This window comes from Crotalus tigris, unplaced genomic scaffold (genome assembly GCF_016545835.1).
Source record: "Crotalus tigris isolate CLP2741 ecotype Arizona unplaced genomic scaffold, ASM1654583v1 scf7180000020588.15403103151:6194809, whole genome shotgun sequence".
Taxonomy (NCBI): Eukaryota; Metazoa; Chordata; class Lepidosauria; order Squamata; family Viperidae; genus Crotalus; species Crotalus tigris.
Genome location: NW_024098092.1, coordinates 4,726,549 through 4,741,962, shown reverse-complemented (window position 1 = coordinate 4,741,962; position 15,414 = coordinate 4,726,549). Strand labels below are relative to the sequence as shown.

Below are 15,414 nucleotides of genomic sequence, written 5' to 3'. Positions count from 1 at the left end.
TCTGCTCTGCTCTCTGGGAGGGGCTGCCTCGTTAAGGGTGGGTGTATGGGGTCACCTTCTGCATCTGGCACTTTGGGTGTGTGTGTGTGTGTGTGTGTATATATATATATATATATATATATATAGAGAGAGAGAGAGAGAGAGAGAGAGAGAGAGAGAGAGAGAGAGAGAGAGAGAGAGAGAGAGGTGTATGGGTCATCTTCTGCATCTGGCACGTTTGTGGTGTGTGTGTGTGTACATATATACACACACACACATATACACACACACACATATATATATAGAGACATATATATGTATACATACACACACACGTTTCATATATATCTATATGTGTGTGCATGTGTATCTGCAAGCATGCCTCTACATGTGTATATACACAAAGGCTAGTGCATGCATGTATGCCTGTGTGTATATATGCACGTGTATATGTATACACACCCAAAGGCTAGAGTATCTGCAGGTATGTGTATGTATGTTTGCATATATCTGCATATACCTATACACATACACATACATGCATGCATGTATATACACACGATAATGTATCTGCATCTGTGTGTATATAAATCCTTGCCTACACACAAATGTGAGATGCAGAGTACCTGTATATACTGGACATGCACAGATATGTCCGTGTGGGTATATGAATTGTATACAATACAAACGCAAGCATATGCATGCCTCTGTGTGTGCTAGATAGTGTGTATATATTGTGTGCATGCATGCCTCTGTGAGGACACACTTATATGCTAGATGGGTGCATGTAAGTATAATACATATTTTATATGCTCTACACCCGCATTCAGCTCCCCAGACAGGGTATATTCATATTTCGCTACCTGTGGAGGAAAGATGGCCTTGAGTTATATATAACTCCGTGCTGCTTTAAAAAGTGTCACTTAGTGATAAAGTCCTCATTTAGTGACTGTTCAAATTTACACCACTGGAAAAAAAATCACTTGTGACTGTTTTTCATCCTTACGACCACTGAAACTCTGTCATGGTCACATGATCAAAATTCAGATGCTTGGCAACTGACTCATATTTACGACGGTCACAGTATCTCCCGGGGATCATGTGATCCCCTTTTCGTGACCTTCTGACAAACGAAGTCAAGGGGGAAGAAACTAGATTCACTTCACCACCGTGGGACTAATTTAAACGCCGCAACCATTCCATGGAAAAGGCAACTACATTTATGGATGACTGGAAACCTCCTCGTAGACATTTCATTTCATTTTTATTAGATTTTTATTCCACTATTTCTATAAATAATTTAAGGCAGCAAATTTATCCAGTAGGCCTTCAGCCTCCTATTTTCCCAGCCCTGTGAGGTGGGTTGGGCTGGGAGACTGACCCAAAGTCACTTCATTTTGCATGAAACAGGAAAAAAAAAAATGCACTCATGGTTTGGATGATTATAGGGGAAAAAATGGAAGAAAACAGAGTTTTGTAATCATCAAGATCATTTTGTAATTATGTTTGCTGTAAAGGAAATCGGAAACCTCTTTGCATTTTTTAAATTCTTTCTCGTTGCACTTTTTTCTTTACTTTTTTCCTTCTCTTTTTTCTTGAACCTAATTTATGTTCATTTCTTTAATTTTTTTTAAAATATCCAAACTGTTAGGACCGAGATCTGTTGCCCCATACCGGACACTTGTTAAAATATTCTTAATAAATCTGCTATAGGAAGAGAATTTTGTCCTCAGTGCAATGGGAAACTCCTAGTTAAATTTCCTTCCTCTGATTAAAAAAATAAAATAAAATAAAAACAACTGTGGTTTTCTTTCAGTCCAAACTACCACACAGGGGATTATTGAGAAAATGAAAATCAAAAAACCCATTCCAGAAATAAATAATCTTCTCCAGTGGGAATGCAAGACATAAATATAATTAATGGTGCATTGTTATCCTATGGAGCTCAATCATGTTCGTCGTGGTGGATTTTATCCCTGGGAACAGGGTGGGACTAGATGACCTCCAAGGCCCCTGCCACCTCTTACCTTCTCTCCAAGGGGATTCCCATCTTGGAAAAAAAGAAAAGTCAGTCTTAATCTGGACTGTTCCTTGCAGGAAGTGACATGGATTGAAGCTAAATTACTACTTTTTTCAGGCCGCTAAATTATTTTTTTCAGGCCGCTGTCCCATCGTTAAATGTCTAAAACTGCACAGATGGGGAACCGGAATCTGCCCAATTAAAAAAAAATCTGCAAATGTTTTCAGATATCCAACAGGAAATTGTCATCGAGTCGTTTGGACCCCTCCATTTCTTGAAGGCAAGCAGGAGAAGGCGGTTCGCAAAGAGGAGCCTGAATGTCTCCTTAATTTTTCATGCATACCGGTGACAAATCGCCATCACATGGTAAGGCCGCGGAAATTGGGTTCACTGCAGGGGGGCAAAATGGTTTGTTGGTCCAGCAGCTTCTCCAGCACGTTGAGCTGGGTGTCTCGCTTCTCCACTTCGTCCGAAGGCGTCCAGGAGAGATCGTGTTGCAGTTTGTAGGCGGCGAGAAACTCGCTGGGGCAGCTAGTCCCCCACTCCTAGACAGAAGGGAGAAAGGAGCATGTTAAGGAGGTCCCCCAGAAAGGAACGATGTACGAACCCCACTTTTATATCGCGCCAGCATTTTTTAGCTTATAAATACCTTTGGGGAAAGCAAAGAGAAGTAACGCTGGCCAGTCTCTCTCCTGTACAGGTAATAAATATTTCCAGGTTTTTTCACAAAGTTACAGGCCACATGGTGAAGGTCGGCGTCTCTTTTGGCGTCTTCCAGAACCTACAAGGAAAACAAGGACGTATTTTGGGCATAACAATGGGCCAATCAAAGATCGATTTATAATGTTGGGTTACAACTCAACAGCCATCCATTTAGTGACCATTCAAAGTCATAACAGTACTGAAAAAAGTTTCTGTTAAATTTTAAATTACCCAGGCAGTTTCTGTTAAAATTAAATTACCTAGACAGGAATTTACAACAATGTAATTAAAACAATTACAGCTTTAAGCCCTGTGGACTGCAACTCCCAGAATTCCCCCTGGATTAAAATGACCTTGATAATTCTGACCTGGCGTTGTACCCACTGTTTACCTTTCTGGCTTGTTCTTGTAAATATCGGATTTGTTCTGCAATGACGGTCAAGCGGTTGCAGGCATTCGCTCGGACAAACTCATCCGCCTGGGGAAAGAAAAGGCCTGCGTCTGTCATATATTATACTCGTAAAATTAGGGGTGTGTTTTTTTTCATTAACCCCAAATAATAGACTCTTATCGTTGGGATTCCTTCGTCCTAACCTACTAGGTCTCCCCTGGGTTCATTCTGGACACCCCCGGAGGCCGAGATTCCCCGGCACTCTGCACATGCCCGGAGGCACTCTCGCTCACCTTCTCCACTTGCTCCGCCAAGGCCACCAGATCCGACGGCTGCGCCTTTCGAGCCGCGGGGGTCAGCTGGAAACCCTCGGAGGCGCCCCGCCCGACCAGCGCCGAGTTGTCCGGCGGAAGAACCGGGACGGCGGCAAAATCAGCTTCTCCCCTGACCGCCATTACCCAGCAGCATAAGCCACGCCCACTCCGCCTTCCTATTGGACGCCCGCCCGTGCGTCTCGAGCAGAGGGCGTAGCGATAGAGGCGGGGCGGGAGGAGCGGCGCCGGCTGAGGAATTCTGGGAAACGTAGTCGAGAGAAACTCCGCCCGCGGAGAGTCCATCGGCCACGTGGTGCTCAGAGAGAGGGCGGGGCGGGAGAGTGGGGCGTGGCCGAGTGGGCGGAGCTCCAGCCTGTCTGCCCGGGCATTGTGCGCCCTTCTTCGCCCGCCGCTGCCCGCGGAGATGCTGCGCTTGCTGCTTGCGCTGCTTTTGCGCGCGATCCTGAGCCCGGCCGACGGATCGCGCCTCGCGGAGCAGCTCCGCCCGGCCGACGAGCTGCTGGCGGCCGGGGCCGAGGCGTACAGCCGCGGGGACTGGCCCGGGGTCATCCTGCACATGGAGCGGGCGCTGCGGGCGCGGGGGGCGCACCGGGAGCGCCTGGCCGGCTGCCGCTCGGGCTGCGCCGCCAACCACTCGGCCGAGGATCCCGCGCAGGAACCGCGCCGTCCGCTGGGCGACCTGCGCTTCTTCCGGCAGCTGCTCCGCCGCGCAGCCTGCCTCCGCCGCTGCCTGCCGGACAGCCCGTCCCGCTACCAGCTGGGCGAGGAGGTGAACCTGGAGTTCCGCAAGCGCAGCCCCTACAACTACCTCCAAGTGGCTTATTTCAAGGTGCGCGGGGAGATCTGGGGTGTGCGCAGGGGAGGTCTGGGGGTCTGGGAAGGGGTCTGGAGATGTGCGCAGGGGGGCTGGGGGGCTAGGGAGGATCTCCCCCGGTTGGCACCGCCTCTGCCCCGGGAAAAGCGCCTTGGCATGTTTTTCCTCTGCCCTCCCCGCGGTTATTTCTCTGCTGCGGCGCCCCTTCGGGTCCCAATCCTAAGGAGGAAGCGCGCCATCGGGGGAGGGGGAGGCAACTCTTTTGGGATGGGGGAGGCGCCGCCTGCTCGGCTCCCCTGGTGGGAGGGGCCCGGTGCCACGTCGGTCGAGGGGGCTGCGCGCTCTCCGCTCGCATCCGCTCCGCCGGGTCTCGGCGCCGCCCGCCCCGCGCTGGGCGCTCGGAAGAGGCGCGGGTGGAAATACGAGGCGGGGGGCGACGGCGGTGAAGCCCCCTTCTCTCCCCCCGCCCCGCATCTGCCGCTTCCTCGCAGGCTTTGTTTTAGCCTGGATGCTGGGGGGGGGGGTTTAAAACGAGGATGGAGGAGCCTCGGGAGTGGGTTCAAGTTTCTCCAAGTGGGGTGTTTGGTTTGGTCTCCCCTTCTCTGGGCCTTGACTGGTTTGGGTGTGCGTATGCGTAAATGCCCAAATTGCAAAGTGGAAAGTTTCGGGTCAAAACTCATGCTCAGTGGCCCCCCTTCCTTTCTTTCCACTTTCTCTTTTCCTTCCTTCCTTCCTTCCTTCCTTCCTTCCTTCCTTCCTTCCTTCCTTCCTTCCTTCCTTCCCATTCATTTTTACTTTACTTTCCATCCATCACCTCCTTCCCTTCCTTCCTCCCGCCCTCCCTTCTCTCTTTTCTTTTCTTTTTTCTAACTCTCTTTTTCCATTTTCTGCCCTTCTCTACTTTCCTCTCTGCTCCTCTCCGCTTTATTCCTTCCTCAATTTTCTTCCCTCGCTCTACTTTCCTTCCTTTTTTCCCTCTCATTCTCCTTCCTCCTTTCCATGACTCTGTAGAAAGGGGCTGTAAAGCACTGTGAAGCGGTCTATAAGTCTCAGAGCTAATCCATAACTTTTTAAAGAGCCCAACCTGAGGGGTCAGAATGGATCTCCCCAAAATACGACTAGCCAGGCTGTTGTTTAATTTAATAATTTGCTCCTCCTTGTTGCCGTTGGCCAAATACAGTGGCACTCTTCAAAATTTTCAGGGACGAAGGGCCCAAAAAAAATATATCTGGATTTCTCTTCTTCGTCAGATCAATAAACTGAGCAAGGCCGTAGCAGCTGCCCAGACATTTTTCTCGGCCAATCCGGACCACGCCGAGATGCGCCAGAACCTGGCTTATTACCAGATGATGGTTGGTGTCAAAGACTCGGATTTTGTCGATTTGGAGGCTAAGCCCCACATGGTGAGAACGCATAGCATTATTTTTTTAAAAAAATTAAACTGCAGAAAAAGAGAGGAAAAAGAACAGGGGAAGAATCATACAGGGCATGTCTTTATTCGATTATAGTTTTTAATTTTGATTACCTTTATGATTAAATGTCATCCCACTATTAGGAATCACACTCAAAAGAGCTGGAAGGGACCTTGGAGGTCTTCTAGTCCAGCCCCCTGCTCAAGCAGGAGACCTTAGGCCGTTTCAGACAAGTTGCTGTCCAGTCTCTTCTTGAAAACCAGTGATATTATAAGTAGTCAAGGACTATTTATAACAGATTTAATAGCTGGAGATGCTAAAATGGTCCAGTTTTGCTTTCCCGGACTTTAAAGCCGGCTGTGCCTTCTTTGATTCTCTCTCTAGCAAGATTTCCACCTGGGTGTGAGTTACTACACAGAGGAGAATCCTCAGGCAGCCATTTTGCACCTGGAGAAGGCACTGAACGAGTACTGGGTAGCTGACGCCGAGTGCCGGGCCCTCTGCGAAGACCCGTATAACTACGATGGTTACAACTACCTCGAATACAATGCTGATTTCTATCAAGCCTTTATCGGTGAGCGCAGGGAAAAAGGAGGACAACAAGTCCCATAAGCCTGGGCGGGAAGCAGTGGGACCCTGGCTAAGAGAAGACAGGGTATCCGGGATGCCCGACTTGGTCAACCCTGCGAAGATTTTCAGAAAATTGGTTATCAGATATTCTGCTCCTGGATATGGAGGTTCTCTTTAGCTCATCCCGAAATATGTTTGTCCTCCTATTTTAATGTGGCTTAAAACGAAGATGCTTTTCTAAGGAGATGCAGGGGAATTCTGGGAGTTGAGTCATGACTAGGGAATTCTTGGGCTTTTATTTATTTGTTTCAATTTATTATGGGAATTCTGGGAGCTGAAGTCCATACTATACATGCTAGGTAGAGAATTCTGGAAGTCCCCACGTGCTGGCTGGGGGATTCTGGGAAATGAAGTCAAAATAGGCTCATTAGAGGTTTCAGGAAGTTGAAGTCCCCACATGCTGGCTGGGGGATTCTGGGAGTTGAAGTACACCCATTTTAAAGTTGAGAAACGCTTCTCTGTCCTACAACGATGCCCGAACATTCGATCAAGATGGCTTCCTGTGAATAATCCCCTTTTGGGGGGGGGGTCTTTTTCGTGGCAGATCATTACACCCAAGTGTTGAGTTGCAGGCAAGGCTGTGTGAACGAGCTGGCACAGGAAGCCGGTCAACCCGACGAAGATTTCCTCCCGTCTCATTTCAACTATCTGCAGTTTGCATATTACAACAGTATGTGGGGTTGGGGAGAGAAGGGGGGGTGTTAATTGCACCCCACGCCTGTCTTTCAGGCAAGGAGGGGGTCTCTCGGGGAAGGTGGCTGCCTTTAAACTGAGTTTCGCTGGGCATGTTGGTTTTTCCCCTAATGCTCCATCACAGGTGGCAACTACGGGAAGGCCGTTGAATGCGCGAAAACCTACCTGCTCTTTTTCCCAAACGACGACGTGATGAAGCAAAACGTGGCTTATTACGCAGCCATGCTGGGGGAGCACCTGGCCGAGCACATTGGGCCCAGAGAGGCAAGTTTCCCCACCACCACCACCTCCGCATGGGTATCCTCCAGATCTCGGCTGACGCTGAACTACGCAGTTACTTTTCGTGAAAGAAAGTAGAGATCATCTAGTCCAGCCCCGTCGAGGCAAAGAATCCAAATTGAAGCATAGGATGATTACAGTTGGAGGGGACTTGGGAAACTGTCTAGTCCAGCCCAGAACAGGGAACCAAATGGAAGTATCAGATTCTAGAACGTTTTATGATCAGAAGGAACCTGGGAGATCATCTAGTCCAGCCCAGGACAGGGAACCAAATGGTCCAGACATCTTAAACACCGTTTTGGACATTACCTCCATTCGGTCAGCTGGCTGGTAAATGAATCAATCTGATCTCATTTCTCTAATTTTGAGCATTTTCCTGCTTTTTTTCCCGCTGTAGAAAGTCCAGCTTTATCACCGGCGCAGTCTTTTAGAGAAGGAATTGCTATTTTTCGCGTATGACACCTTTGGGGTTCCTTTCATCGACCCGGTAAGCCAAAGCTATATTTTCCAAGGGACAGAAAATAGGTTAAACAAGGTTTAAGGGGGTTCTGGGAGTTGAAGTCCATCCGTTTTAAAACTGCCAAAGTTGAGAAACATTGGACTGGACAGTGTTTTGTCCAGAATGGCGTGGCTGTTTTTTTACTGTCCTTATCTTGCTTTGAAGGACACGTGGACCCCGGAAGAAGTGATTCCCAGAAGGCTTCAGGAAAAACAAAAGTAAGTAAGAATTATCACTGCCCCCGTCGTAAATACGAGTCATTTGCCAAGCGTCTGAATTTTGATCCCGTGACCGTGGGGATGATGCAACGGTCGTAAGTGTGAAACCGGTCCTTTTTCAGTGCGGTTGCCACTTCAAACGGTTGCAAAACGAATCTCTATAAATGGAGGATTAGCTGTAATGAGCACCCAGTAGAAAAATCACAGCAACATGAGCCCATCATGAATAATAGCAGGGGCTGGACTAGAAGACCTCCAAGGTCCCTTCCAGCTCTATTCTATTCTAATAAGCCTGTCTGGGAAGATTTATCCGCATGGCAGAAAATTCCCTGGCTTGCTGGCAGAATAGCCATCTTTTATTTTTATTTTTTTTTGCCGTGGGTGTTAAGCGAATGCTGCGGTCACTAAATGGATCCATGGCTTCCCAAGGGTGTCTTTTTTTTCCTTAAAACTGGAAGCCAATGCCCGTATTTCAAAATTTCCACTCTGAACTCCGCAGGATTGAACGTGAGACGGCGGCTCGGATCTCTGAGGAGATCGGTAATCTCATGAAGGAGATTGAGCATCTGGTGGAGGGGAAAACCAAGGAATCTTCCGACATGAGTAAACTCGTACGGGAAGGTGAGGCCTGAAAATTGGGATCCTGGGAGATCAGGAAGGTGAAAATCGGGGGGGCAAATCCGTTACGAGCAAAGCTGAGCCCCAAATTTTGGCTACTAAAGGAATTTTGCCCCTTTTTACGACCTGTCTTGCCACTGTTGTTAAGGGGATCCCGCTTCCCCATTGACTTTCCTTGTGGGACGGTCGCAAAAGAGAATCACCTGAGCCCGGGACGCCGCAAAACCGTCGTAAATACGAGTCAGTTGCCAAGCGTCTGAATTTTGATCACGTGACCCCGCGGGATGCTGCAGTGTGAAGAAAAGGGTCCTACGTCGCTTTTTTCAGTGCTGTTGTCACTTCAGACAGTCACTAAACAAACGGTCCTTAAGCGAGTCAGACGCTCATTTAAGCAAACCCGGTCTCCCGCATTGACTTAAGTTGCCACATGGTTGGTTCCGGCTTCCCCATTGACATTGCTAGTCGGAAGGTCGCAAACGGAGGTCACGTGACATCCCCTGGGACACTACGACCGTCGTAAATACGAGTCAAGGGTTTGTATTTTTATTTCCCGCCAATCCTTAGGGGGTCCATTGGTGTATGACGAGCTCAAGGTGACCATGAACTCCAAAGTCCTGAACGGGTCCCAGCGTGTGGTGGTGGACGGGCTCCTCTCCGAAGAAGAGTGCCGGATGTTGCAAAGGCTCACGAATGTGAGTAACGCATGATGGGTTTTGTAATCCCTTAAGCCTCCCTCCCCTATGTTAAGACTTGTTTGTACTACCTGTGGTGATTTGTTTTGGCCACTAGATGGCAGCGTTGCCTTCTCTGCCTGGGTAAAGAGCCAAAGTGAACTTAAAAATTCCTCTTTTTTTCTTTTGGGGGGCATTTTTATCTTTTAAATAAATGGGACTAAGCAAAAGTTCGGAGTTTTCCTTCAGTCGCAAAACTGGGGTTTTCTTTTCTCAATCGGGCCAAAAAAACCCAGAACAAATTTTATCTGTATTATATTTGAATTGCAGGCAGCGGCTTCGGCAGGGGACGGTTATAGGGGCCAAACTTCCCCCCACACGCCCAGCGAGACCTTCTATGGGGTGACGGTCCTCAAAGCCCTCAAGGTAACCCCCCGAGAGAGCAAACCTCTGGGATTGGGGAGGCGTTCTCTGAAATCATAGAAACATAGGGCCCTTAAGAGGTTTTCTAGTCCAACTCCTGCTGGAGACGTCATGAGGACTAGAATCCCAGCCTCTGGAAAGACAGGTCCCAAACTGATGCCTAAAACCGAGCGTGGCTCCATCCTCCTCCATACGGTGGGAGATCCTGGTTTTGAATTTGGGGTGACCCCGGGTGCGGGTCTCGCCCACAGCTGGGGCAGGAAGGCCGAGTCCCCATGCAGAGCGCCTACCTCTACTACAATGCCACGGAGAAAGTCCGTCGTGTGATGGAATCCTATTTCCGCCTGGATGCCCCTCTGCATTTCTCCTATTCTCACCTGGTGTGCCGGACGGCCATCGAAGGTAAGCAGGTAGACAACTGTGTGTGTGTGTGTGTGTGTGTGTGTGTGTGTGTGTGTGTGAAGACCATTGACTTAAACCAGAAAGACACAAAGGCCAGGTTGAGGCTGGGGAGAATCCCACCCCCGAAGATTTTCCTTGCTCGGCTTTTGCAGAGCATGAATTTCCAGCTTGCCACGAGGACTAGAAACTTGCGGCGTCTCAGCTTTCGGTTTTTCAACCCAGCTAGGCGGGTTGGATTCATAACTCCCAGGATATCCAGTCTTGGGGATGGGGGAAGACCAGATTGGGGGCTGGGAGGGGAGGAGATCCAAAGGGATCTTCCTGTCTCTCCCCTAGATAAGCAGGCGGACCGGACGGATCCCAGCCACCCTGTCCATGTGGACAACTGCATCCTCAACGCCGAGGCTATGGTGTGCGTCAAGGAGCCCCCCGCATACACCTTTCGGGACTACAGGTGAGTTTGGCTGATTTTCCCCAGAAAGATCAGGAAGCGTCTCCTTTTAGGATCCGGTCGATTAAGCCAAGGGGGGAAAAATCAGATTTTATTTTATTTTATTGCTCCTTGGGGTTTAATCTCCCAGTAAAGAAAAGCTGTTTATTGCTTTCCAGCGCCATACTTTATCTAAACGGCGATTTTGAAGGAGGAGAATTCTATTTTACCGAGTTGGATGCCACCACCGTGACGGTAAGCACGTTCGGCAATTCCAGTTGTGGGGTTCAGCCCCTAGTTTTTTAATTATCATTTGCATCCTGCTTCGAGACTTAATCCTCGGCTTATGGTCGTTTCGTTTAATGACCGTTTAAAGGTCATTCAACGGCATCTGTTGGGAGCCAGCAAGCGAAGGGGCCGTGATGGATTTGGGGGGGGGGAAATGAGGATTACCCACTTAACTGCTTTGGGGATCCCCCTGCCCCCCCATACCCCAATTTTCTCTTCAGGCAGAGGTGAGACCCCACTGCGGCCGGGCGGTGGGCTTCTCAGCCGGATCGGAAAACCCACACGGTGTGAAAGCCGTCACAAAGGGCCAACGCTGCGCCATCGCCTTGTGGTTTACGCTGGACCCCCGCCAGAGCGAACGGGTGAGTGCGCCGCCTCTTTGGACCCCGGTGGGTCAAAAAAGTCAAAATGGCTGCCATCTCAAAATCATATATATATATTTTTTTGTCTTGGAGAGTCACAAGTAGCTAGTTCTCAATGTCCCTTGGTCCTTCCTCTCCCTTTCTCTTCCAAAATTTTGCTCAGGGCTGCAAAAGAAAAAAAATACTTCCTTTTTTCCTTTCTGTTTCTCTGTTATTTTCTTTCCTTTTTTTCCTGTCTTTATTGGAGGTTCACATGTAACTAGTCCTCAATGTTCCTGGCTCCTCCTTTCCGGGCACCCCCAAAATTTGCTCAAGGCTGCAAAAAAAAAAAAAAACGGCTTTTCTTTTCTATTTCTTTACCTTTTTCCCCCCTCTCTTTATTGGAGGGTCAAAAGTAGCTAGTCCTCTGTGTCCGCAACTCTTCCTCTCCCTGTGCCTCAAAAACTTGCTCAGGGCTGCAAAAGAAAATATTTCTTTTTTCTTTCTGTTTCTTCTTTACTTCTTTTTTTTACTGTCTTCATTGGAGGGTCGCATGTAACTAGTCCTCAGTGTCCCCGACGCTCCCTGCACCTCAAAAATTTGCTCAAGGCTACGAAGGCTACAGCCCTCGCAGGGCTGACAAAATGGATGCCGGCTGAGGAATTCTGGGAATTGAAGTTCACGGGGTTGCAAAGTGCCTTTTCCAGCCATACTTACTTAAAACAGGCACCCCTTTTTTCTCTCCTCCCCCCCCCCCCGTTTTCCCCAGGAGAGGATACAAGCCGATGATTTGGTTCGGATGCTCTTCAAAACCGAAGAAACCAAATTGCCCCCCGAAACGGGACCAAGCCCGGAAGAGGCCGAAACGCCCCCCAAAGAGGCTGAAAAGAAAGACGAACTATAGCTCAATATCTGGGGTGCACAGCTGGTTCAAACAGCAGGATTTGGGGGCACCGAAACAATGGGGTGTGGATTATTGGTCTCGGGGGCGAGAGAGAGAGAAAATTGACTATAAACAGCTCCCAGAATATAGGCAGGAGATATCGGGGTGCCCCCTTTCCCCATTCCTCGAAGGACGGTGCTTGCAAAGTCATAGGGGACCTTGGAGGTCCTCTAGTCCACCCCCCTGCCCCTCATACTGCTTCGGATAAAAAAAATTCCTGCAAAACTTCCATCTCCAGGAGACAGGCTGTTCCTGTCCCTTAATAGTCCTCGACTTAGTGACCGTTCAAAGCTACAATGGTGCTGAAAAAAGGGGGATTTAGGGCCAGTGTTTCAAACTTACGACCGTCGCAGCCGGGATCAAAATTCAAGTGTTTGGCATTTACTCGCTGTAAATGCATTTTTTGCAACGCTCTTGGCTCAAGTTGCTTTTGAACTCTCTTAACGCAAAGAGGATATTTTGAGCCGGACAAATTTGAGACCGGAGAGAGAAGAAAAATTTAATTAAAGAAAGGAAAGGCAAGGTATATTTAAGGCGTGCACTTCATCAAAAGATTAAAATGCTTGAGAAAACAGCCTGGTTTGTGATCGGCCGACAAAAAAAAAAAAAAAACAGACCCACAAAAAAAACGGAAAAGTGAAACAATTGGGCTTTATTGAATGTATTTCACGAGACGGGAAGCTTTCTCGTCATGGAGGGAGCGAAACACTGCAGAGAGAAGCAGGGAGAAATTCTCATTTTTCTAGAAAAATCAGTAATGTCCTGACCTAAGACACTACTACAGCTCCCATCATTCCCAGCCCGGAAGAGAATGATAAATGCTCCCCAAACTTGGCAATTTCCTTGGCAGCAAATTGGATGGAGCTTGGTCTCCTCCAGAAGTAACAGCGAGCAGTTGGTGACTTAACTGCCTATCCTTGGACTACCTCTCCCATCATCCCCGCCTCTTGCCAATCGGCAAGCGGGCATTTATTAAGAAGCCCTTTGCCCGGTTTTACCATCTCGCTTTTCAACTGGAGTTTCTTTGTCATCCTTTGGGGCAGGACATCCTGCAGCCACGCCAAGCAAACCATGGTTTATCATTTAAGCCTTCCATGCTGGCTTGGTGTTTTTTTTTTCAAACAAACCAGGGTGGGTGAAGCTGGCTAGTGGAGGCATGTTTGCCCCAGTTGGAGAGGGAGGAGAAACAAAAAAGCTGTAATGCACCATGTTCTCAAAATTCTAAATCCCGGAATGACCAATTGCTCCTTCCCTCGTGTGTAATTCTCACTCGTCTCCAACTTGCAAATATTTAACCGTTCTCATTAACAATCCAGTCACGCTCAACTTCTTGGTTTCACCTTAAATCTGCTCGTAAGCAGGTCAGCTGCTTCTCAGGTTACGACCGTTCCCAGAATTCCAAAGGAATTCACGCGTTTTCCCCCCCCCTTAGACTACCACAGGGCAGCATTGCTGGGGTGGCCCTTGACAGCTGTCTGTTCTCGCCTACGACCATTTTCCAGTCCATCCCTTCGCCTCCGTTGTTAAGCAAATCAGTGCAGGGCGTCGTTAAGCGAATCCAACTTCCTCTGTTGACTTTGTTGGTTTGGGGGGGTGTGTGTTTATGTGTGTTTGCAAATGGCGATCACCCGAACCCGGGATGCTGCAGACTATTGTAAATACATGCCAGTTATCAAGAGCCGAATTTTCTTCCTGTGGGAGTGACGCTACGGCAGCTGTAAGTACGAGGACCGCCTTTTCCAGCCTTGTTGTAACTTTGAACGGTTTCTAAGTGAAGTATAAGTAATCCTTGACTTAACAAACATTTGCCCAACATTTATGTTGCTAAGGGGAAACAACAGTTAGGTGTGTTTGGGCCCCATTTTACAACTTTTCTTAACCCCTGTTAAGCAGATCGTTGCATTTGTTAAGTTACACAATTGTGAAGCGAAACTGGGCTTCCCCCGTTGACTTTGATTGTCAGAAAGTCACAAAAGGGGATCACGTGACCCTGGGGGACACTGCGACCATCATAAATACGAGTCAGTGGCCAAACATCTGAATTTGGACCACATGATTGTAGCCACTGTCATTTTAAGTGTGAAAAACTTAATGTCAGTCACTTTTTTCAGTGGCAACGCCCCTAAAAGAATTGTTTGAACTTTGAACTGTCCCTAAATGAATCGTAAGTTGAGGACTACCTGTATTATGTCCAATAATTGGAAAAATACATTATTGTTTCAGTTCTGCTTTGAGAGTCTCTCTTTGCAGATGTTTGGACATTTCTCCCTCTCCGAAAAATGGGATTTTCTGTACTTTATTTAGAACTTAAAAGCAACCGGAAAAGACAGATTCTTCAGCGGTTCAGTGGTCTGCAGCACTGATCAATAATAACCATAACTGATTAGCTATCCATTAATGGATGATTGTAACCAAGGACGGCTTCCGTTGAGCGGACACTCGTAATTATTTAAACAGATGCCTGGTTTTCTTGGAGGAGCTCAAAGCATCTTTTACAAAATACTACACACACACACACACACACACAAAAAGAAAACCCATAAAAGTTGCACACATTCTTGCAGGACACATGCCAGCCTGGTGTGTGTCAATGCCTTTTTTTGTTGACAAACGCAACCCACTCGGATTCCAGGCGAAATGGCAACGCAGCCCCCACAATCTTGGGGCACAAAGCGCGCCTTGCATCAAAATGCAAACGTTTTAAGCTGATTAGCATGCTTGCTCATGTTCCCTCTGCCAGCAGAGCCGAAAAATTCGAAGGGGTGTGTTTGTGTGTGTGTGTGTGTGCACACGGGGTTTGTGTGTGTTCCAGGAGGTCAGGCCTTCAGAATGCCTTCGTGCACCAGCGATCCAGGGCCAAGTTGAATTCTACGTTTTTCGGCTTGTGTTATTGGCGATCTTTACCACCAGATTCCAGGCCTTCGTTCTTACAAACCTGGTTTGCTTTGGTTTTTGAGCCAACAAACCCAGGTTTAGGGGTCCAGGGAGATCACTGTGGATAGCCACAGGAAGAGGGGAGCGAAGAGGAATTCCCTGGACCCCAATCCTTTGGAGTGGGGGGGAGGTTTTGAGGGACCAGGATACTTTGTTAGAAGCAGAAAGAGGGACACACATCCGTGCAGGAAAATCTGGGAATTTCTATTAGAAATAAAACCACAATCTGGACAATGTTTACCGGGAAAGGAAATAAACCGACACATCATTGCGTGTCGGGTGTCAAGAAATATTTTTTTTTTTTGCTTAATCCAAGAAGTCAAGGCAGCACTTGGACTACCTGATTGGGAACTCAAAATTGGGAGAATGGCAAAACTAACTAGGTATAATAT

At 48.1% G+C, this 15,414-nt stretch overlaps 2 protein-coding genes across 2 annotated transcripts; one reads left to right on the top strand and one right to left on the bottom strand.

Annotated features, from left to right (window-relative positions):
* Positions 1–1,224: 1,224 nt before the first annotated feature.
* CUNH1orf50 (chromosome unknown C1orf50 homolog) lies at positions 1,225–3,567 on the bottom strand. Its single transcript, XM_039367847.1, has 4 exons — positions 3,386–3,567; positions 3,093–3,179; positions 2,649–2,780; positions 1,225–2,544 (listed from the first exon to the last, which is right to left on the bottom strand). The coding sequence occupies exons 1-4, from the start codon at positions 3,545–3,547 to the stop codon at positions 2,359–2,361; spliced, it is 567 nt and encodes a 188-aa protein (XP_039223781.1). The 5' UTR covers positions 3,548–3,567; the 3' UTR covers positions 1,225–2,358.
* Positions 3,568–3,760: 193 nt separating this feature from the next.
* P3H1 (prolyl 3-hydroxylase 1) lies at positions 3,761–14,314 on the top strand. Its single transcript, XM_039367777.1, has 15 exons — positions 3,761–4,256; positions 5,492–5,644; positions 6,038–6,227; positions 6,828–6,953; positions 7,101–7,240; positions 7,653–7,742; positions 7,920–7,972; positions 8,472–8,593; positions 9,155–9,282; positions 9,592–9,687; positions 9,936–10,086; positions 10,423–10,540; positions 10,696–10,771; positions 11,026–11,166; positions 11,915–14,314. Exons 1-15 carry the CDS (start codon positions 3,831–3,833, stop codon positions 12,047–12,049), a joined length of 2,145 nt encoding a protein of 714 aa, XP_039223711.1. The 5' UTR covers positions 3,761–3,830; the 3' UTR covers positions 12,050–14,314.
* The last annotated feature ends 1,100 nt before the right edge of the window (positions 14,315–15,414 follow it).